This window comes from Anas platyrhynchos, chromosome 23, assembly GCF_047663525.1.
Source record: "Anas platyrhynchos isolate ZD024472 breed Pekin duck chromosome 23, IASCAAS_PekinDuck_T2T, whole genome shotgun sequence".
Classification (NCBI taxonomy): Eukaryota; Metazoa; Chordata; class Aves; order Anseriformes; family Anatidae; genus Anas; species Anas platyrhynchos.
The window spans coordinates 4,582,585-4,604,951 of NC_092609.1; the positions used below are offsets into that span (position 1 = coordinate 4,582,585).

The following is a 22,367-nucleotide window of genomic DNA, read 5'->3' on the forward strand; positions in this document are numbered from 1 at the left end:
TGGGAGGCTTTTTGGGGTAGTTTCTGGTGGATGGGGCCTTTTTGGGGTGCTGTGTGTGAGGTGCATTTTGGGGTGGGAGGCTTTTTGGGGTGCTCTGTGCAGGGCTACATCTTTGAGGCCAAAAAGCTAGTGCAGCACCCCCGGGGGGCCACCCCAAACCCTGGGGGGGTTCCTCCCCAAACCTGGGGGGCCGCAGCCCCACAGAACACCAGGGCACTGGAGGGGGTTTGGGGCACGCTGCCTGCACCCGCTGTGGGGTTTTGAGGGGGACATTTTGGGGTCAATAAAGGCTGTGGGGTCCCTGGGCATGCATTGGTGCTTTTTGGGGTGCTGGGGGGGGCTTTTGGGGTGGGGGGCTTTGGGGGATACTTACGGGTGGATGGGGACCTATTTGGGGTGTCCTTTTGGGGTGCAGGTACTTTTAGGGGTACTTTGGATGAGGACCTTTTTGGGATGCTGTGAGGGGGTGCTTTTTGTGGTACTTTAGGGTGGATAGGGGGCCTTTTTGGGGTAGGGGTGTTTTTTGGGATCCTTTAGGGTGGATGAGGGGCTTCTTTTAGGGTGCTGTAAGTGGGATGCTTTTTGGGTTTGGGGTGCTTTTGAGGGTAATTTGAATGAGGGCCTTTTTGGGGTGCTGTGGGGAGGGTGCTTTTGGGGGTGGGGATGCTTTTTTGAGATACTTTAGGGTAGATGAGGGGTCTTTTTGAGGTGGGGGTGCTATTGGGGATACTTCAGAGTGGATCTGGTGCCTTTTGGGGGTGGGGGGTGCTTTTGGGGGTACTTTAGGGCTGATTGGGGGTCTTTTTGGGGTAGGAGTGCTTTTTGGGAACCTTTAGGGTGAATGAGGGGCTTCTTTTAGGGTGCTGTAAGTGGGATGCTTTTGGGGTCGGGGTGCTTTTGGGGGTATTTTAGGGTAGATGAGGGGTCTTTTTGGAGTTGCTTATGGAGGTGGGGGTGCTTTTTGGGGACACTTTAGAGTGGATGTGGTGCCTTTTGGCGGAGGGGCTGCTTTTTGGGGTCCTTTAGGGCGGATTGGGGGCCTTTTTGGGGTAGGGGTGTTTTTTGGGATCCTTTAGGGTGGATGAGGGCCTTTCTTTTAGGGTGCTGTAAGTGGGATGCTTTTGGGGGTACTTTGAATGAGGGCCTTTTTGGGGTGCTGCGGGGAGGGTGTTTTTGGGGGTGTGGGTGCTTTTTGGGGCCACTTTAGAGTGGATGTGGTGCCGTTGGGCGGCGGGGCTGCTTTTTGGGGTACTTTAGGGCTGATTGGGGGCCTTTCGGGGTGGGGGTATTTTGGGGGTCCTGCAGTGCGGCCGAGGCGCACTCTCCGCCCCAAACACCCCTCCCTGGAACCGGGACCCCCTCGATCCCCCCAAATCGATCCCCCCAGCACCCAAGGGTGCCCCCGAGCCCCCCACACCGCCAGGGGGCGGCGGCGGGGCCTTCCCGGCCCGAAATGGCGGCGGCCTTCGAGCACCTGGGGCTGGACCCGCGGCTGCTGCGGGTACCGGGAGGGAACCGGGGGACACCGGGGGGGGGCCGAGGGGGTCCGGGGGGGGGATGTCCGGGCTCCCCCCGTGACTCTCCGTCCCCCCAGGCCGTGTCGGAGCTGGGCTGGGCCGCCCCCACCGCCATCCAGGCTGAGGCCATCCCCGTGGCCCTGGAGGGCCGCGACCTCCTGGCCCGGGCCCGCACCGGCTCCGGGAAGACCGCGGCCTACGGCCTGCCCCTGCTGCACCGCCTGCTGCGGGCCGCGGTAATGGGGGGGCACCATGGGGGGGGGGGCACCGTGGGGGGGGGGGGCATGTGGGGACCATGTGGGGACCATGAGGTGTTTGGGTTCTATGGGGTGGGGGCTGTGAGAGGGATGGGGGCACCCTCGGGGGGGCTGGGAGAGAGATGGGGCCATGTGGGGGCCATGAGGTGTGTGGGTTTTGTAGGGTGGGGGCTGTGGGGTCGGGGCACCCTGGGGTGGGGGCCATGTGGGGGCCATGAGGTGTTTGGGTTCTGTGGGGTGGGGGTTGTGAGGGGCATGGGGGCACCCTGTGGTGTTTGGGATCAAAGGGGTGGGGGCTGTGAGAGGGAGGGGGGCACCCTGGGGTGGGGGCCATGTGGGGGGTGGGTTCTGTGGGGTGGGGGCTGAAGAGGATGGGGGCACCCTGGGATGGGGGGGGGCTGTGGTTGGGGTCTGTGAGGGGCATGGGGGCACCCTGGGGTGTTTGGGATCAATGGGTTGGGGGCTGTGGGGTGGGGGCACCCTGGGGGGGAGGCCATGTGGGCTGTGGGTTCTGTGGGGTGGGGGCTGTGAGAGGGGGGGAGGCACCCTGAGGTGTTTGGCATCCATGGGGTGGGGGCTGAAGGGGATGGGGGCACCCTGGGGGGGGGCTGGGAGAGAGATGGGGCCATGTGGGGGCCATGAGGTGTGTGGGTTTTGTGGGGTCGGGGCACCCTGGGGTGGGGGCCATGTGGGGACCATGTGGGGACTATGAGGTGTTTGGGTTCTGTGGGGTGGGGGCTGTGAGGGGCATGGGGGCACCCTGGGGTGTTTGGGATCAATGGGGTGGGGGCTGTGGGGTCGGGGCACCCTGGGGTGGGGGCCATGTGGGGACCATGTGGAGACCATGAGGTGTTTGGGTTCTGTGGGGTGGGGGCTGTGAGAGGGAGGGGGGCACCCTGGGGTGGGGGGGCTCCATGAGGTGGGGGCTATGAGAGGGATGGGGTCCGTGTGGGGGTTCTGTGGGGTGGGGGCTGTGAGGGGCATGGGGGCACCCCGGGGTGTGCGGGACCCATGGGGTGGGGGCTGATTGGAACAGGGGCGCTGTGGGGTGTGGGTGCTCCAGGGGGTGTCCAGCACCAGGGGGGGGAGTGGGGGATAGGAAACCAGGGCATGTGGGCTTCTTAAAGCATCACATGGAGGGGGGGAGTCTCTGTGGGGTTTGGGGGGGCTCCATGGGGTGCCAGGGGGCTGTGGCCTTTGTTTTTTTTGGGGGGCTTGGGGAGCTCCATGGGGTGCCATGAGGTTTGTGGGACTCCATGGGGTGCCGGGGGGCTGTGGGCTTTGGGTTTTTTGGGGGGGTTTGGGGGACTCCATGGTTTGGGGGACTCCATGGGGTGCTGGGGGGCTGTGGGCTTTGGGTTTTTTTGGGGGGCTTGGGGAGCTCTGTGAGGTGCCATGGGGCTTGGGGAGCTCCATGGGGTGCCTGGGGGCTTTGGGTTTTTTTGGGGCTTGGGGAGCTCCATGGGATTTGGGGGGACACCATGGGATGCCGGGGGGCTGTGGGCTTTGGGTTTTTTGGGGGGCTTGGGGAGCTCCATGGGGCACCACGGGCTTTGGGGTCTCTGTGGGGCTCCACAGCGCATCTCCCCCAGCCCCGCCGCCACCCTCCCCACGGTCCCCACCGCACCGGGGCCGGGTGGCGCTGACGGTGGCTCTGTGTGTGTGTGTTTGGGGGGGGGGTTTGCAGGCACCCGGCGGGGGGGCGCAGGCGGTGCGGGCGCTGGTGCTGGTGCCCTCCAAGGAGCTGGGGCTGCAGGTGGTGCTGAGCCTGCGGCGCCTCGCCGCCTTCTGCGCCCGCCACGTGCGCATCGCCGACCTCTGCGCCCACACCGAGCTCTCCGCCCAAAAGTAAGCGCCCCCCTCTCCTCGTCCCCTTCGTTTCCCCCTCCCCGGGGGGTGTCCCCGAGCGGGGGTGACCCCCCCCTTTTTTTTTTGTCCCCCGAGGCCGGTGCTGATGGAGCGGCCGGAGGTGGTGGTGGGCACGCCGGGCCGGGTGCTGGCGCACTTGGAGGCGCGCAGCCTGGTGCTGCGGCACTCGCTGGAGCTGCTGGTGCTGGATGAGGCCGACCTGCTGCTCTCCTTCGGCTTCGGGGACGACCTCAAGGCCCTGCTCTGGTGAGGGGGGGACCGGGGGGGCGTGGGGGAGGGGTTTATGGGGGTGAGGGAGGGGTTTTTGGGGGCATTGGGGAGGTTTGGGGGCACGTCCGTGACTGTGGGGGGTTGGGATGAGGGGAGGTTGTGGGGATATGGGAGGGGTTGGGGGGCCATTGGGGAAATTTGGGGGTACGTCCGGAGATTGTGGGGTGTTGGTGGGGTGAGGGGAAGTCGTGGGGGTGTTGGGGGGGGAGTTGGGGAGGCATTGGGGAGCTTTAGGGGCACGTCTGTGACTGTGGGGTGCTGCCGGGGGTAGGGGCCATGGGGACACCGGTAGGGGTTTTGAGGGGGGTATTGTAGAGGTTTGGGGGCACAGCCATGAGTGTGGGGTGTGAGTGGGGTGAGGGGAGGCCGTCAGGATGCGGGTGGGGGCTTGGGGGGGCGTTGGGGAGGTTTGGGGCACATCTGGGACTGTGGGGCATTGGTGGGGTGAGGGGAGGCTGTGGGGATGTGGGGGGGGGGCTTAGGGGGGCGTCCTGGAGGTCCAGGGGCATGTCCAGGACTGTGGGGTGTTGGTGGGATTAGGGGAGGCAGTGGGGACACGGGGAGGGGTTGGGGGGGGGCACTGAGGAGGTTTGGGGTTGCATCCAGATCCGTGGGGTGCTGCTGGGGTGCGGGGACTCGGGGGTCCCATGGGATGCTCTGCGGGTTTTGGAGCACAACCAGTGCTGGGGGGGGGGCACCGTCAGGCGAAGGGGAGGGGGGACCCCACTACGGGGCCAGCGCTGAGCCCCCCCACGCCCCCCCAGCCACCTCCCCAAGATCTACCAGGCGCTGCTCGTCTCGGCCACCTTCAACCCCGACGTGGAGGCGCTGAAGGAGCTGGTGCTGCACAACCCGGTGAGCGGGCACGGTGGGGGGCTCGGGGTGGGCGCGGCAACCCCGGGAACACCATTTAGGGGATCTGGGGGGGCTTCCCCCCGCTCCCCCCCAACCCTGATGGGGTGCTCGCAGGTGATAGTGCAGCCGCAGGAACCCCGGCTGCCGGGCAGCGCGCAGCTGCAGCAGTGGGTGGTGCGCTGCGACACGGAGGAGGACAAATTCCTGCTGCTCTGCGCCCTGCTGAAGCTGGCGCTGCTGCGGGGCCGCGCGCTGCTCTTTGTGGGCGCCCTGCCCCGCTGCTACCGCCTCAAGCTCTTCCTCGAGCAGTTCGGCATCGCCGCCTGCGCCCTCAACTCCGAGCTGCCCGCACGCTCCCGGTAACCCGCGGCGGGGATGGGGATGGGGTGCCCGGGAGGGATTTGGGGTGTTCGGGGAGCCAGGCTGCTGGAGGGAGGGGTGGGGGAATGTGAGATGTGGTTTTGGGGGTGCCTGTAGGGAATGGGGTGCTGCTGGGTGCCCCTAAAGGGCTGGGAGGGCGGTGGGGTGCTGCGGGGTGGGGATTGCCCGCTGGGGACACGGGGTGCCGCGGGGTGCCGCGGGGTGTCTGGGGGATGTGGGGTGCGCTTGGGGTGCCCAGGGTAACGCCCAGGGGGGGCCGGCGTTGGGTAGGAGCGGGGTGGTGGCGGGGAGGAGGTGGCGGTGCTGAGGGTCCCCCCGCGTGTCCCCAGGTGCCACGTCATCACCCAGTTCAACCGCGGCCTCTACGACTACATCGTGGCCACGGACGAGGAGGCGCTGGAGGCGCCCGCGGGGCAGCCCCCCCAGAAAAAGCGCAAGGGCGCTGCTGACAGGTGAGCAGGCACCCATGGGTGCCAGCCAACGGGGCCCAGGGTCTGGAGCGGCGTCCCTGTGTCCCCCCATGAGGTCCCTGTGCCCCCCATGGGATCCCTGTGCCCCCCACGAGGTCCCCATGCCCCACGGGGTCCCCATGCTGCAGGGACGTCCTTGCTCTGTCCGTCCCCATGCCCAGGGGGTCCCTGTGTTCCCCTGCTGGGGGGTTTTCTCTTTTCTGGGGGATTTATGCCAAGGGGAGGTCCCAGTGTCTATGCCCAGGGGTGTCCCTGTCCCCAGGCTGTCCCTTTGCTCACGGGGGGCTCTTTGCATCGGGGTCTCATGTCCCCGTGGCCCCAGGTGTCCCCATAACCATGGGCATCGCTCAGGGGTGTCCCTGCACAAGGGTGTCCCCGTGCCCAGGGCGATCCTAAAGCGTCCCCATGCCCACGTGGGTGTCTGCGCCAGCTGTCCTCATCCCCATGGGGTGTCCCCTTATCCCCCCCCAACTTCCCCTTCCCACCCTCCCCATCACATTTTCTCCCCCTCCCAGCAAAGGCAAGGACCCGGAGTACAGCGTCTCGCGGGGCATCGACTTCCAAAACGTGGCCGCTGTCATCAACTTCGACGTGCCGCCGACGGTCGAGTCCTACATCCACCGCGTGGGCAGGTCCGGGGGGCTTGGGTGCTCCGGGGGGGGGCGTGGGGGCGGCCTTTTGGGGGTGCTTGGGCGGGCGCCCCACTGCTGCACCCCTCCGTGCCCGCAGGACGGCCCGCGCGGACAACCCCGGCACGGCGCTCACCTTCGTGCTGCCCGAGGAGCGGGACCGGCTGGCACAGATCGAGGACAGGCTCGCAGGAGGTCGGGGGGGGGCTTTGTCACCGTGGGGTGGGGGGCACCGGGTGCCAAGGGACATCGTGGGGGTGCCCCCGAGGGCGCCGGGGGCACGGGAGTGTCCCCAGGGAACGTCCCCGTGTGTGTCCCCAGAGAACGGCGGGTCCATGCTGCAGCCCTACAAGTTCTGCATGGAGGAGATCGAGGGCCTGCGGTACCGCTGCCGGGTGAGCACGGGCGGGGACGGGGACGGGAACGGGGGGGTGGCGGCGGTGCCCCCTCCCTGGCTCTGACCCCAAGTCCCCCCAGGACGCCATGCGCTCCGTCACCAAGCAGGCGGTGAAGGAGGCTCGGCTGCGGGAGATCAAGGAGGAGCTGCTCAACTCCGAGAAGCTCAAGGTACCCCCGGCACCCCGAGGGGGCTGTGGGGTGGGCACGAGGTGGGTGCGGGGTGCCAGGAGCCCCCCCCATGACGTCCCCTCCCTGTCCCCAGACGTACTTCGAGGACAACCCCCGCGACCTGCACGTCCTGCGCCACGACAAGCCGCTGCACCCCGCCATCGTCAAACCTCACCTCCGCAACGTGCCCGACTACCTGGGTATGTCCCACGCCCGATGGCGGCTTTGGGGTGGCGGGGCGGGGTGGGGACAAAAGACCCCAAAACAGGGAGAAGGGTGCAAGGGCAGGGGGCGTCCCCGGAAAGCGCTTCACCCTCTGCTGCCCCGCTCCGTGCCCGCAGTGCCACCCAGCCTCCGCAGCATCGCCAAGCCCAACCTGAAGAAGCACAAGCGGCTACGGCTGTCCCACGCCGGTGCCGGCCGCCGCGGCGGCCCCACGGTGAGTGCGGGACAGCCGTGACCCCCCCTGGGCACAGGGGGTACCCACCTGTCCCCTGGTTTTCAGGGTCTGACGCCGCTTTTCTCTGCCCTTACAGGCACGCCGCAACGCCAACCCACTGCAGAGCTTCAAGTACACCCGCCAGCGCACCAAGCGCCGTGCCACGAAGTCCTCCTGAGCCCCCCCTGCCCCCCCGGGGGCTGTGCCCGGGACCACCGCAGCCGCCTCGCGGCCCCCCTGGTGGATGGGGTGTCCCCGTGCTGTCCCCTGCGGGTGGCTGTGTGCAATAAAGGTGCCGGTGGGCTGTGCCAGCTGTGTGGTGGGTGCTTCTCCTGTCGGGCAGCGCCGTGCCCGCAGGCTGCGTGACGGTGGCAGGGGCACAGGGGAGGGTTGGTGACGCAGGGGTGGGAAGCCTCAGATGCGGGACAAAGGTGCCAGCGCATTATCACCCCCCCCCCTTATCGATACCAAGGCTGTAAATGGGGCCAAGGGCACAGCACGCAAGCAGTGCCAACTTTGGACCCCCCCCACCCATCCCCTCGAGGCACCCGTCACCCCCACCCCAGCACCACCACGGCACCACGGTGCCCGCCGCCCGCTGGCATCCATCCTCCAGGGCTGGCACGCGCCTGTCCCCCAGAGCCTGGCACCCGTGTGCCACCAGCACAGCGCCTTCGGGGCGCCCGAGTTCACCGTGTGCCCGCCTGCCCCGTGTGCCCGGCCCTGCCCGTGGCGTGCGAGACGGGCGGCAGCGCCGCGGTGCCCCTATCGCCCGCCGTTGCCTCTTATCGGGGCCTTGGGCTCTTATCGGGGCCGACGCTTCTCCAAGGCTGCCCGGTGGCCCTGAACCTTCCTGGCAGCTCCATGGGGCAGAGGACTCTGAGGTGGGCACGGCAGCCCCGTTTCTGTTAACAGAAGCAGTTTCAGCGCCCCGTGGGGCAGGCAGGGAGGCGAGCCCTGTTCCTCCTTGCCCTCGCTGACTGGGCACATGCCGTGGGGCAGGCTTTGGCACCCCGGGGTGCCCGACGCTCCCTGTGCCAGGCAGAACGGGTTTCCCACGGCTGGCACAGCCTCACCAGCGCCGCCTTGGGTGTTCCTGCAAACCCGCGGGGACGACCCCGGTGGGCACAGCCCCGCCAAAACACGTAGGCAACAGCGGTGCGAAACTCCCCGTCGGTGACTCAGGTGCCCACTCCCTCGGGCAGGGGGGCACCCAGGCACCCGTCAGTCGGGGCACCTCCCCACCGGGATGCGCCGGCTGACAGTGCCGATCGATCCGGGTTAATGATCACTGCGCCTTTACAGCTCCGGCGCTGGCTGATTGGTCTTGGTGCCATCAGGCCAGAAGACCTCACAGGCGGCAGCCGCCCAAGGGATACGGGGTCTTATAGGGGCCGGGTGAAGCCGGCAGCACCCTTTTGCCCACGATGGCAGCGTCTCCGGCGCTGGCCGGCGCGGTGCTCGGCGCCCTCCTGGCGCTGGTAGGTGCTTGGGGGTGGCCGAGCGCGGTGAGGTTCGGAGGGGGTGGTGACAGCAGGGGGACACCCATGGGTGTCGGGTGCCTGGCGTGTTTTGGGGGAGGACGGGGGCACCGAAGCGAGCTGGCTCCCCATGGGTTGAGCCCCCACACGCCCCTCTCCTTGCCTCGCAGGCCGCGCCGCAGCTGACGCCGATCCACCGCGCCGGCTACTGCGCTTTCTACGACGAATGCGGGCGCAACCCCGAGGTGAACGTCTCGCTGGTGTCCTCCAACGTGCCCTGCCTCTACAACGGGCCGGCGCATCTGGCCACGGGCGCGCTGCTGCAGCTCCTGCGCTCCGTCTGCCCCGAGCTGGTGCGGGGGGACAACGACACGCGGGTGTGCTGCACGCTGCGGCAGCTCACCGCCCTGCAGGTCAGCGTGGCGCTGTCCGGCACCGTGCTGGCCCGCTGCCCCTCCTGCTCCCGCAACTTCGCCAACCTCTACTGCAACAACATCTGCAGCCCCGACCAGAGCCTCTTCACCAATGTCACCCGCATGGTCAACCGCACCACGGCGCTGGGGGTGCGGCAGGAGGCCGTGGTGGAGTACCAGTGCTTCTACAGCCAGCGCTACTCTGACGCCGCCTTCAACTCCTGCAAGGACGTGCGGCTGCCGGCCACGGGCGGCTACGCCATCGACACCATGTGCGGCATCTACGGCGCCCGGCTCTGCACCACGCAGCGCTGGCTCGACTTCCAGGGCGACAAGAACAACGGGCTGGCCCCGCTGCAGATCGACTTCCAGCTGGTGCCCAACGGCACGCAGCCCGGCGACGGCATCGAGCCGCTGGACGAGCGGGCGTGGGGCTGTAGCGAGGCGCTCAGTGCCGACCAGCAGCCCTGCTCCTGCCAGGACTGCGCCGAGTCCTGCCCGGCCGTGCCCGCGCCACCCGACCCCGCGCCACCTTTCCGTTTGGGCGCCGTCGACGGCGCTTTGGTCATCTGCGCGTTGCTCTTCGGCTTCTTCGCCCTCGTCTTCCTCACCGCCTTGATGTGCCGCGGGAAGAAGAAGAAGAAGGCGGCGCGGGCTCCTCGTGAGGGCTGTGCGGTGCGCTTGGGCACCTACAGCCACCGCTTCCTGGCTGATGTTTTCCGCCGCTGGGGCACGCTGGTGGCCAGGCACCCGGTGCCGGTGCTGGTGGTGGCGGCGGTGGTGGCGATCGGGCTGTCTGTCGGGATGGTGACCCTGCAGCTCACCACCGACCCCGTGGAGCTGTGGTCGGCGCCGGGCAGCCAGGCGCGGCAGGAGAAGGCGTTTTACGACGAGCACTTCGGGCCCTTCCTGCGCACCTGCCAGGTGATCGTGACGGCGCGGGACCAGCGCCCAGGGACCACCTACAACTCGGTGGTGCTGGGCGCCAAGAACTTCAGCAGGGTGCTGTCGGCCGAGGTGCTGGAGGCGCTGCTGGAGCTGCAGGATCAGCTGACGGGGGCGAGCGTCTGGGTGGAGGAGGAGGGCAGGGAGGTGACGCTGCAGGACGTCTGCTACGCGCCCCTCAACCCCTCCGAGCCCAGCCTGGCCGACTGCTGCATCAACAGCGTGACGCAGTACTTCCAAAACAACCGCACCCACCTGGCCATGGAGGCCACCCAGACCGTGGGCAAGGAGACCGGCACCGTGGACTGGCACGATCACCTCATCTACTGCGTCAAGTGGGTGCCCTCAGGGCTGCCTGCGGGGTGCTGGGCGCTGCACTGGGGTCGGGATGATAGCTGGGGGGTGATGGATGTTGGCATGGGGTTCGTAGGGTGATGGGTTATGGGGTCAGGGTGATGCCTGTGGGGTGCTGGATATGGCACGGTGCTCAGCTATGGGGTCAGGGTGATGCTCATGGGGTGCTGGATGTTGGCACGGTGCTTGTGGGGTGCTGGGCTATGGGGTCAGGGTGATGCCCATGGGGTGCTGGACATAGCATAGAACCAATGGGGTGCTGGGCTATGGGGTCAGGCTATGGCTGTGGGGTGCTGGATGTGGCACGGTGCTTGAGGGGTGCTCAGCTGTGGGGTCAAGGTGAGGTCTGTGAGGTTCTGGACACAGCACGATGCTCACAGTGTGCTCTGCTATAGGGTCAGGGTGATGCCTGTGGGGTGCTGGATGTGGCATGGTGCTTGTGGGTTGCTCGGCTGTGGGGTGAGGGTGCCGGCTGTGGGTTGCTGTTGTGGTGTGGTGGCTGTGAGCTGTTGGGCTATGGGGTCAGGCTGTTGACCATGGGGTGCTGGACATGGTAGGGTGCTGGGCTGTGGGGTCAGGGTGCTGCCCGTGGGGTGCTGGACGTGTCGCGGTGCCCATATGCCACCAGGCTATGGGGTCAGGGCGATGCCTGCCAGGAGCAGGGCTTGGTCGTGGGCTGTGGGTGGTGGGGGGACACCGGGCGCAGCCCCCGCTCACTGGTGCTGTGTCCCCACCAGCTCCCCGCTCTCCTTCAAGGACATCACGACGCTGGAGCTGAGCTGCATGGCCGAGTACGGGGGGCCCGTCTTCCCCTACATCGCCCTCGGGGGCTACCCGGGTGAGTGGGTGGGTGCGGTGGGGTGGGACGGGGTGTGATGATGGGGTGCGGCGGGGTGTGATGGGGTGCCATGGGTGCCGTGCCGTGCCGCAGACTCCGAGTACACGCAGGCGGAGGCGCTCATCGTCACCTACTCCCTCAACAACTTCCCGCGGAGCGACCCGCGGCACCAGTGGGTGCTGAGCTGGGAGCAGCGCTTCCTCGAGGTGGTCCGCGACTTCCAGCGCAACCACAGCCAGAACCTCTCCGTCTCCTTCATGGCTGAGGTACGGCACATGGCCGGTGGGGTGGGGGGCACCCAGGGGTGCCCCGGTGCCCCTGCTCACCTGCCCCGTGCCCGCAGCGCTCGCTGGAGGATGAGATCAACCGCACCACAGGCGAGGACATCCCCGTCTTCGCCGTTAGCTACCTGGTGGTCTTCGCCTACATCGCCCTGGCGCTGGGCGAGTACACGGCCTGGCGCCGCGTGCTGGTAACGGCCGGGGAGGCAGGGAGGGTGCCGGCACCCAAGGGTGCTCGCCGGGTGCTGAATGGGTGGCCCGGTCCTGCCGCAGGTGGAGTCGAAGGTGACGCTGGCGCTGGGCGGCATCGCCGTGGTGCTGGGCGCCGTCTTCGCCTCCATGGGCTTCCTGGCGCTGCTGGGGCAGCCTTCGTCCCTCATCATCCTCGAGGTCGTGCCCTTCCTCGTCCTCGCCGTGGGTGCTGACAACATCTTCATCTTCGTGCAGGAGTACCAGGTCGGCGGCCCTGGGGGTCCCTGGAGGGTGTGGGAGCACCCATGGGTGTGGGGAGGTCCCTGTGGGACACCTCCGGGTGCAGGGATCCCTGCGGGGTACGTGGACATGGGGGCAGCCTTGGGTCCCCCTGGGGTGGGCTCAGGGGTTCTTTGGGTTCTGGGGTCCCCATGGGGCATGGCAGCACCCTTGGGTGGGGGGTCCCAAAGGGGGATGTAGGGGGCATGATTGAGCTCAAGGGGTCCCCATAGGACAAAGGGCCACCCATGGGTGCAGGAGTCTCCAAGGGTCACAGTGGAGATCCCAATGGGGCTTGGGGACATGGGGATGTCTCCGTGGGACCAAGAGCCACCCATGGGTGTAGAGGCCTCCAAGGGTCATGATGGGGATCCCAATGGGGCTTGGGGACATAGGGAGGTCCCCATGGGACAAAGGACCACCCATGGGTGCAGGGGTCTCCCAGGAACATGGCTGGGATCCCAGTGGGACTTGGGGACATGGGAAGGTCCCCGGGGGACACGCGGGTGTCCCGCTGTCCACGTGGCAGCACCCCCAGGCCACTGGGTGCCCGTACGCGGGGCGGGCACCCCAACCTCCCATCCCGGCCAGCAGCAGTCACAGCGGGAGCCGGGCGAGACGCGGGAGGAGCACATCGGGCGGGTGCTGGCACAGGTGGCACCCAGCATGCTGCTGTGCAGCATCTCCGAGGTCATCTGCTTCCTCCTGGGTGAGTGGGGACAGGGGTGCCCCCGGCACCACGCACCCAAGGGACCGCGCGTGGCCGCAGGGCCGCGGCGCACCCCAACGGTGCCACCGGGGTGCTGACACCGGGGTGCCCGCAGGCTCCCTCTCCTCCATGCCCGCCGTCCGCACCTTCGCCCTCACGGCCTCCGTGGCCATCGCCTTCGACTTCCTCCTCCAGATGTCGGGCTTCGTCGCCCTGCTGGCCCTCGATGCCCGCCGGCAGGAGGTACAGCACCGCTGCCCCCGGGTGCAAGGGTGGGCGCCCAAGGGTGTTTGGGGCATTGCGTGGGGTACCCGTGGGTATTTGGGTACCGTGGGTGGGCATGGGGTGCCTCTGTACCCAATGTGCGTGGGGTTGGTGTGGGGCACCCATGGGTCTCTGGGTGCTTGGGGTGGGCAAAATGGAAGGCATGGGGTGCCCGTGGGTATTTTGAGTACCTTGGATGGGCGCAGGGTGCCCCCAGGGTGCTTATGGGGTAGGGGGGTACCCAGGGAGGACGCGGGGTGTCGCTGCACCCAGTCTGTTGGCATGGGGCACCCATGGGTCTTTGGGTGCCTGCAGTGGGCAAACTGGAGAGTGTGGGGTGCCCATGGGTGGGAAGGTGACTGCGGTGCCCATGGGGTACCCGAAGATACCCGGGGTGCCCATGGGGTGCCCACGGGACACGAGGGTGCCCAGGGTGGGCATAGGGGTGCCTGTGTACCCAAGGGTGTCGGTGGGCTGGCGTGCGGTTCCTGTGGGTATTTGGGGGCCCGGGGGCACCCACCCACCCCGGTGGCACCCTTAGGCTGCTCGCTTTGACATCTGCTGCTGCTGCGGGACGGAGAAGGGGGACCCCACGGGGCCGGGCTTGAGGGTGCTGCGCCCCTTCCTGGACCACTTCTACACCCCGCTGCTGCTGCACCGCCTGGTCCGGCCTCTGGTGGTCAGTGGGGGGCTGGGGGCACAGTGGGGAGGGGGAGGAGGCTTTGGGGTATATGGGGGGGACTGGGAGGTCCTGGGAGGTGGGGGGCACAGGGGGGGTTGGGGCATCTGGAGGGGTTCAGGAGTCTTGGAGAGGGGGGGATGTGGGGGCATTTGGGGGCGGGCTGGGGGGCTTTGGGGGTGTTTGGGGCTCTGGGGGTTCCTGGGGGTGCCCCGTGCCATGGGGTGCCCTCACGGGGCCGGGTGTTGCCCCCAGGTGCTGCTCTTCCTCTTCTTCTCCTTCGCCGGGCTCTACCTCACGCTGCACGTGACCGTGGGGCTGGACCAGGAGATCGCCATGCCCGAGGTGACACCCGGGGGACAGAGACACGTGGTGACAACAGGGTGCCTGGGGACGGGGACACGCGGGGATGGGATGGCTGTGTGCATGGCCCCGTGTGGGGACAGCACTGGACGAGCGTGGCCCTGTATGGGAAGGGCACAACCCAACGTGGGGCCGTGCAGACGCAGCATGGCCAAGGGGACACCAAGCCCTGGTTTGGGGACACCTGGGGACACCGAGCCCCTGTTTGGGGATGCGGGCAGGATTGGGCGCCCCCACCCTCGCTGAGCACAGCCCCTGCCACCGCCAGGACTCCTACATGCTGCAGTACTTCGCCGACATGAACCAGTACCTGCCCGTGGGGGTGCCCACCTACTTCGTCACCACCAGCGGCTACAACTTCTCCTCGACCGAGGGCACCAACGCCATCTGCTCCAGCGCCGGCTGCGACGACAACTCGCTGACGCAGATGATCCAGTACGCCACGCGCTTCCCCAACGTGTGAGTGGGACACGGGGCATGGGGCGGGCAGCGGGGCATGGCCCCCCCAGCACCCTGCCAGCCCCACCTCTGCCCAGGTCCTACCTCGCCATCCCCGCCACCTCCTGGGTGGACGATTTCCTCGACTGGCTCAACCCCACCGGCCGCTGCTGCCGCATCCACCAATTCGGGAGCCTCGCCGGGCAGTTTTGCCCTTCCACCAGCAGTGAGTGGGCACTGGTGCTCGCCGGGGGAGGGCTCCTGGGGGCGGGGGCGGGGGCACTGCGATGCCTGGTGGGTGGATGTTGGGTGCCCACCGTGCTGCCCATTGGGATCCCATTGGGTGCCCACTGGGCGTCAATTTGGTTCTCAATGGGTGCTGCAACGGTGCCCATTGGTTCCCACCATGAAGTCCATTGGGTGCCTATGGGGTCCTATTTGGTGCCCACCAAGTTCCCATTGGATGTCCATTGGAATGCCTCTGGGTGCCCATTGAGCTCCATTAGGATCCTATTGAATTCCCACTGGGATCCCATTGATTCCCCATTGGGTGCCCATTGACTACCTATTGGGATCCCACTGAGTCTCCATTGGGATCCCATTGAATTCCCACTGAGATCCCATTGAGTCCCCATTGGGTGCCCATTGAGTCTCTATTGGGATCCCACTGAATTCCCAGTGGGTGCCTACTGGGATCCCACTGAGTTCCCATCAGGATCCAACTGAGTTCCCACTTGGTGCCCATTGAGTTCCCAATGGGATCCCATTGAATTCCCATTGAGCTCCCGTTGTGATCCCATTAAGTCCCCATTGGGTGCCCATTGACTTCCTATTGGGATCCCATAGAGCTCCCAGTGGGTTCCCACTGGAATCCCATTGGGTGCCCATTATTCCCACTGGGATCCCATTGAGTTCCCAATGGGATCCCATTTAATTTCCATTGGGATCCCACTGAGTTCCCATTAGGGACCTGTGATGGAGCCCACTGGGTGCCCACCACGGGGCCAACTGGTTGACCATTGTGTGCCATTGGGTGCCCCTTGGGTGCCCGCCACAGGGGGTGTTGGGTGTCTTCTGGGTTCCTCCTGGGTGCCTGCCATGGTGCCACTGGGTGCCCGTTATTCCCACGGGGGGTCCACGGGGTGCCTGCCGCGGCACCCTTGGGTGCTTACCCTGCTTCCCACTGGGTCCCCACGGCCGTGCCCACAGACGACATCAGCTGCCTGTTGGGGCAATGCCTGAACACCACGCGGCGGCCGACGGTGGAGGAGTTCGAGCGCTTCCTGCCCTGGTTCCTCCACGACCTCCCCACCCTGCAGTGCGCCAAGGGGTAGGTGCCACCCCAGGGTGCCACGGCGGGTCCCCAGGGTGGGGCTCAGCACCCTCCCTGCAGCCACGGGTGACCCGTTGCCCCCTCCCCACAGCGGCCTGGGCGCCTACGACACGGCGGTGAGCATGGCCGCCAACGGCACCATCATGGGTGAGTGCGGGGCGGGTGGCAGGGGCTGGGGGCACCCCGGGGTGCCCGGCTGAGCCCGCTGCCCCCCCAGCCTCGCGGTTCATGGCGTACCAGCGGCCGCTGCGGACCTCGCAGGAGTACACGGCGGCGCTGCGGGCTGCCCGCGCCCTGGCTGAAAACATCACCGGCACCCTGCGCCAGGTGCCCGGCACCGACCCCGATTTCCGCGTCTTCCCCTACACGTAAGCCTCCTGGGAGGGGTCAGGAAAGGAGGGGGTGCCCCCCAGGTCGGGGGGGGGAGCTCAGGGTGGGTGCCCAGTGCCCAATTTGGGGTCAAGGTGGCCGGTGAGGACTCAGCGTGGGTGCCCAGTTAGGGGTGCCCAGCCTGTGTCAGTGTGGGTGCTCCCATTTGGGGTCACTGTGGGTGTCCCTTGCCCAGTTAGGGGTCAGGGTGCCCAGTTAGAGGTGTCCAGTTAGTGGTGCCCAGCCTGTGCCAGTGTGGGTGTCCCAGTTTGGGGTGCCCAGTTTGGGGTCACTGTGGGTGCCCCCTGTCCAGTTAGTGGTCAGGGTGCCCATTTAGGGGTGCCCAGCCTGTGTCAGTGTGGGTGCCCTATTTTGGGGTGCCCCAGTTTGGGGTGCCCAGGTAAGGGCCAGGGCGGGTTCCCCATGTCCAGTTAGGGATCAGCACACCCAGCTAGGGGTGCGCACTTGGGTGTCAATGTGGGTGCCCCACTTTGGGTGCCCCACTTTGGGGTGCCTGGTTCAGGCTCCGCGTGGGCACCCCAGTTCCTTACTGGTGTTAACGTGGGAGCCCAGTTCATGGCCGGGCTCTGGGGGTGCCAGCCCGGGAGAGGGGTGCCCGGTGGCCACCCCGGGGTGCCAGCAGCGGTGACAATCCCGGCAGGGTGACGTACGTGTACTACGAGCAGTACCTGACGGTGGTGGGCGAGGGTCTGTTCACGCTGACGCTGTGCCTGGTGCCCACCTTCCTCGTGTCCTTCATGCTGCTGGGCATGGACCTGCGCTCCAGCGTCGCCACCCTCATCACCATCACCATGATCCTGCTGGACACCGTGGGCATCATGGCCCTCTGGGACATCCCCTACAACGCCGTGGCCCTCATCAACCTCGTGGCGGTGCGGGGCGTGCGGGGTGGCACGGGGACACGGGGCGCAGGAGGTGGCACGGGGATCTGGGGCACACGGGAGGTGGCACATGGGGACCTTGGGGAGCACAGGAGGTGGCACAGGTGACGTGGGGACACAGGGCACACAAAGTGGCATGAGGACCTTGGTGGCTTGGTGCTACCCGTGGTGGCACAGGGACCTGGGGACACACGGAGACAACATCTTGAGGACCTGGGGCACGTGGGGTGCACAAGCACCGTGGGCGCCCCACGCCTGCCCGCATCCTGCCCCATGCCAGCCCCAGGGAGCCACCCACGGGTGCCCTCCCCGGTGACACCGCTGTCCCCGCAGGCCGTGGGCATCTCGGTGGAGTTCGTGTCCCACCTCACCTGCGCCTTCGCCCACAGCACCAAACCCACCCGTGTGGAGCGCGCCGCTGAGGCCACCGTCACCATGGGCAGCAAGGTGGGGGCGGCACGGCCGCGGGGGCACCCCGGGGTGCTGCCGGTCACCCACGGGTGCAGGGAGGGGACAACCCGCTCACGATGACTGACTCTGTGGTGTCCGCAGGTGGTGGCTGGTGTGGCCATGACCAACCTGCCGGGCATCGTGGTGCTGGCCTTCGCCAAGGCGCAGCTCATCCAGATCTTCTTCTTCCGCCTCAACCTCATCATCACCCTCGCCGGCCTGGCGCACGGCCTCGTCTTCCTCCCCGTCCTCCTCAGCTACATGGGTAAGGCCCCGGGGGACGGTGCCGTGACACCGGGGGGGGGGGGGGGGGGGACGGCGGGGTGGCGGAGGGCACGGACACGGCACCGACCCCGTTATTTCCCCGCAGGACCCAGTCCCCGGGCGACACCGGGGGACAGCAAGGGCAGCGCGGGGCCGGACACGGGGCTGGCCCTGGGCAACCCCTCCTTCGAGGGCTCGGTGCGCCAGCGGTGCTGAGCCCCCGCCACCCCCCACCGTGCCCCGTCCTGCTGCTGCTTTTTATACCGCGGTCGTATTTAAACTGGTTTTCTCAGAGCCAGTGACTGGGTTTAACTGGGCAGGGCGTGGGCACGCAGCATACAGAAAGTGCATCGGCTTCTGCGGTGTCACCGCGTCTGTGCGGGGACGGGGACGGGCGCGCAGGGCACCGGTGGGGATGGGGACACGCGGGGTGGCACGGGGCATCACGGGGACGGGGTCCTGTGGGGCACACGGGTGGCACGGGGGTGGGGCAGTGTGGGGACAGGGCCACACGGGGACAGGACACGTGGGGATGGGACGCACGGGCATGCTGGGGACAGGGCCACACGGATATCTTGGAGACAGGACTTCTGGGGCACATGGGTGTGGTGGGGACGGGGCCACCTGGGATGCACGGAGATGCTGGGGACACCACCACCTGGGGGGCACAGGGACGCAATGGGGACAAGGACACAAGAATATTTTGGGGACAGGACACGCGGGTGTCCTGGGGACAGGGCTTTGTGGGGCTGAAGGGCAGTGTGGGGACACAACCACGTCGGGCACGTGGGCCACAGGAGGTCCCCAGGAGATCAAGACCCCACAGACACACGGCCATGGTAGAAACCAGACCTCCCAAAGACCCCAATCCCCAAAGACCCCAATCCTCAAAGCCCCAAAAATCCTCAAAAACCCGGGGAGCACGAAGCCTCCTTTTATTCCTCCTCACCGCCCCCAACCCTACCCACCCCGAGCCCCCCGGGGCGGGCCCTACAGCCACTTGTAGACCACCTTGGCGGGCACCGTCTGCACCTCGAGGCGGACGGGGCACTTGTAGAGGTGGGACAGGAGGGTCTCGGAGTAGCCCACCAGGAAGCAGAGCTTGGCGGGGGCCAGGTGGGGCAGCAGCAGCAGGCAGCCCACCAGCGCGTTGGCGCGCCGCTTCAGCACCACCTCGTCGGCCAGGCAGCCGGGGAAGGTGCCGTGGAAGAATTTGCGCAGGAAAACGTCCTCCACCGTCCTCTCCGCCGCCCCCAATTCCCCGTCCAGGTTTCCTACGAGGGAAGAGGGCGACGTGGTTGGACGTCCTGGTGTGTCCCCCCCCGCCACCTCTCCAACCGTGGTGCCCAAGGGTGCCGCGGTGACTTGGTGACTCACCGGTGTGCAGGGACAGCCAGCCCTTGCGGTGGGCGATGTGGTGGGGTGGGTGCGCCTTCTCGTAGGTCACCGGCTTGTCCCCTTTCCCCACGCGCACCCGCGCCGCTCGTGTCTGCCGGGGGAGGTGGCATCAGAGCGGGGACAGGTCCCCGAGGGCTGTGGGGTGGTCCCCAAGGGACATGGGGACAGGGACACCGCTGGCGGCGCTTACCTTGAGGCAGGCGGGGGTGGTGTGGAGGTGGCGGGCGGCGGTGAGGACGGGGACGTGGCCGAGGATGGGGACACCGCGGGGCGCTGCCTGCTGGGGTGGGAGGGGGTGAGGGGCACGAGGTGGCCCCAGGGTCCCCACAGTGTCCTGGGACAGCTCGGGCAGGGTCCCCAGGGCCACCACTACTCGTAGGTGGTGTCCCCTATACCTGGTGTCCCCTGAGCCACCATTCCTGGAGCACCCCAGACACGATGTCCCCATAGGCTCCTGTGCCTGTTGTCCCCTATACCCAGTGTCCCCTATACCTGGTGTCCCCAGAGCCCCAAGCGCTCAGTGCCCCATGTGTGTCCTCTGTCTGCTGTCCTTACGCCCCATATCCCTGGTGTCCCCATACCCCTAAATGTCCCCACACCTCGTGTCCCCATGGCCCTGGTGTCCCCACACCCCTTAGTGTCCCATAACTGGTGTCTCGAGCCTTAAGTGTCCCCATTCCCAGTGTCCCCATACCTGGTGTCCCTATGCCCTATGTCCCCACACCCCTATGTGTCCCCATGCCCCATGTCCCTGGCACCCTAAGTGTCCCCATGCTCAGTGTCCCTGTTGTCCCCATAACTGGTCTCTCAAGCCTTAAGTGTCCCCATACCCAGTGTCCCCATGTCCCTGGTGTCCCCGTAACTGGTTTCTTCAGAACCCAAAAGCGTCCCCATGCCCTGCACCCCATGTCCCCACCCCCAGTGTCCCCATCCCTGGTGTCCCCATGCCCCATGTCCCTGGTGTCCCTGGAACCCTAAGTGTCCTGATGCCCGGCGTCCCTGGTGTCCCCATAACTGGTGTCTCAAGCCCTAAGTGTCCCCATACCTGGTGTCCCTATGCCCCATGTCCCCACACCCCTATGTGTCCCCACACCCCTACGTGTCCCCATACCCCAACGTGTCCCCATGTCCCCGGTGACCCCATACCCGGTGTCTCGAGCCCTAGGTGCCCCCACCCCATGTCCCCACCCCCGTGTCCCCACCCCCGTGTCCCCATGCCCCGTCCCCCCCGTGCCCCCCTCCCGGCCCCGCCGCGCTCACCCTCAGCGCCAGGGCGGCCGCGGCCGCCGCCATATTGGGACGGGGGCGGGGCCTGGGGAGGGGGCAGCGCCCCCTGGCGGCCGGGAGGGCACTGGGGGCACTGGGGGGTACTGGGAGAACTGGAGGGTACTGGGGGTACTGGGAGAAATGGGGGGTACTGGGAGCACTGAGGGGTACTGGGAGAACTGGGGGGAACTGGGAGAACTGGGGGGTATTGGGGGTACTGGGAGAACTGGGGGGTACTGGGAGCACTGGGAGCACTGGGGGGTACTGGGGGTACTGGGGGGTACAAGGGAGAACTGGGGGGTACTGGGAGAACTGGAGGGTACTGGGGGCACTGGGGGGTACTGGGGGCACTGGGGGGTACTGGGAGAACTGGGGGGTACTGGGGGCACTGGGAGCACTGGGGGGTACTGGGAGAACTGGGGGGTACTGGGAGCACTGGGGGGTACTGGGGGTACTGGGGGGTACTGGGAGAACTGGGGGGTACTGGGAGAACTGGAGGGTACTGGGGGCACTGGGGGGTACTGGGAGAACTGGGGGGTACTGGGAGCACTGGGGGGTACTGGGGGCACTGGGGGGTACTGGGAGAACTGGGGGTACTGGGGGCACTGGAGGGTACTGGGGGCACTGGGGGGTATTGGGGATACTGGAGGGTACTGGGAGAACTGGGGGTACTGGGTGCACTGGGAGCACTGGGGGGTACTGGAGATACTGGTGGGTACTGGGGGTACTGGGGGGTACTGGGAGAACTGGGGGGTACTGGGGGGTACTGGGGGTACTGGGGGTACTGGGGGGTACTGGGTGCACTGGGAGCACTGGGGGGTACTGGGGGTACTGGAGATACTGGGGGACACTGGGGGCATTGGGGGTACTGGGAGCACTGGGGGCACTGGAGGGTACTGGGAGAACTGGGGGCACTGGGGGGTACTGGGGGTACTGGGGGGTACTGGGTGCACTGGGAGCACTGGGGGGTACTGGGGGTACTGGGGGGTACTGGGAGCACTGGGGGCACTGGAGGGTACTGGGAGAACTGGGGGCACTGGGGGGGCACTGGGGGCACTGGAGGCGTTGGGGGTTCTGGGGGTACTGGGAGCACTGGGGACACTGAGGGTACTGGCTACTGGGAGCACTGAGGGCACTGGGAGAACTGGGAGCACTGGGTGCACTGTGGGTATGGAGAGCATGGAGGATACTGGGAGTACTGAGGGAACTGGGAGCACTGGGTGCACTGGGAGCACTGGGAGCTGGGGACACAGAGCACTGGGAGCACTGGGAGCACTGGGAGCACTGGGAGCTGGGGACATGGAGCACTGGGGGCACTGGGGGCACTGGGAGCACTGGGAGCTGGGGACACAGAGCACTGGGGGCACTGGGAGCACTGGGAGCACTGGGGGCACTGGTAGCACTGGGAGCACTGGGAGCTGGGGACACGGAGCACTGGGGGCACTGGGAGCACTGGGAGCACTGGGAGCACTGGGCTGCCCACAGCACAGGTCCCCCCAGCACCCCGGAAGGCGGGGGGGGGGCCGGGGGGGGCTGAGGTTTGTGCCCGCAGGGGACAGGGACAGGAAGGGGGCGGCCCCCCCCCACCCCCCCCACCACCTCCGTGCCCCCATGCCCGTAACCCCCCCGCCCCCCCCGCCCCGCGGTGGCTTTGGGCTCCGAGGGGACGTGACTGTGGGCAGCGGGGGGGGGGGGGACACTGCCCCCCCTGCACGTCCCGCGGTGTCCCCTTCCCCCCCCCATGTCCCCAACGTCTCCATCACTTCCCCTGCCCCCCCCGCACACCAAAGTGCCCCCCCCCCTTGTCGCCCCAGTGCCCCCAACCCCCCCCCCATGTCCCCCCCGGGTCCTTGTGACCCCCCCAGTGCCCCCCCCCACGCCCCCCTGGTGTCCCC

At 67.4% G+C, this 22,367-nt stretch overlaps 3 protein-coding genes across 6 annotated transcripts in view; 2 read left to right on the top strand and 1 right to left on the bottom strand.

Moving 5' to 3' along the window:
* Nucleotides 1–1,359: 1,359 nt before the first annotated feature.
* Nucleotides 1,360–7,565, top strand: DDX56 (DEAD-box helicase 56). Its single transcript, XM_072027212.1, has 14 exons — nucleotides 1,360–1,501; nucleotides 1,595–1,753; nucleotides 3,462–3,622; nucleotides 3,719–3,889; nucleotides 4,678–4,768; nucleotides 4,883–5,127; nucleotides 5,479–5,601; nucleotides 6,135–6,251; nucleotides 6,349–6,443; nucleotides 6,570–6,643; nucleotides 6,726–6,815; nucleotides 6,910–7,015; nucleotides 7,157–7,254; nucleotides 7,352–7,565. The coding sequence occupies exons 1-14, from the start codon at nucleotides 1,454–1,456 to the stop codon at nucleotides 7,430–7,432; spliced, it is 1,659 nt and encodes a 552-aa protein (XP_071883313.1). The 5' UTR covers nucleotides 1,360–1,453; the 3' UTR covers nucleotides 7,433–7,565.
* A 1,014-nt stretch (nucleotides 7,566–8,579) lies between these two features.
* Nucleotides 8,580–18,163, top strand: NPC1L1 (NPC1 like intracellular cholesterol transporter 1). The gene is made up of 19 exons (XM_072027210.1): nucleotides 8,580–8,735; nucleotides 8,906–10,428; nucleotides 11,185–11,285; nucleotides 11,379–11,551; nucleotides 11,629–11,757; nucleotides 11,840–12,022; nucleotides 12,632–12,746; nucleotides 12,862–12,989; nucleotides 13,552–13,689; nucleotides 13,945–14,034; nucleotides 14,321–14,511; nucleotides 14,589–14,716; nucleotides 15,700–15,820; nucleotides 15,915–15,970; nucleotides 16,041–16,191; nucleotides 16,854–17,085; nucleotides 17,428–17,541; nucleotides 17,647–17,809; nucleotides 17,915–18,163. The coding sequence occupies exons 1-19, from the start codon at nucleotides 8,682–8,684 to the stop codon at nucleotides 18,022–18,024; spliced, it is 3,900 nt and encodes a 1,299-aa protein (XP_071883311.1). The 5' UTR covers nucleotides 8,580–8,681; the 3' UTR covers nucleotides 18,025–18,163.
* Nucleotides 18,164–18,726: 563 nt separating this feature from the next.
* MRPS24 (mitochondrial ribosomal protein S24) overlaps nucleotides 18,727–22,367 on the bottom strand; it is a 50,717-nt gene continuing 47,076 nt past the window's right edge. The window contains exons 2-5 of one of the 4 annotated variants that reach the window (XM_072027229.1): nucleotides 20,467–20,486; nucleotides 19,397–19,483; nucleotides 19,186–19,297; nucleotides 18,727–19,082 (exon numbers count right to left, since the gene is read on the bottom strand). In XM_072027229.1, coding sequence (XP_071883330.1) covers nucleotides 18,799–19,082; nucleotides 19,186–19,297; nucleotides 19,397–19,483; nucleotides 20,467–20,486 — 503 coding nt within the window. In that variant the 3' untranslated portion in view covers nucleotides 18,727–18,798. Of the gene's footprint in view, nucleotides 19,083–19,185; nucleotides 19,298–19,396; nucleotides 19,487–20,466; nucleotides 20,522–22,367 lie in introns of those variants that run through there. The other 3 variants (XM_072027228.1, XM_072027227.1, XM_072027226.1) reach the window with 3 other exon arrangements.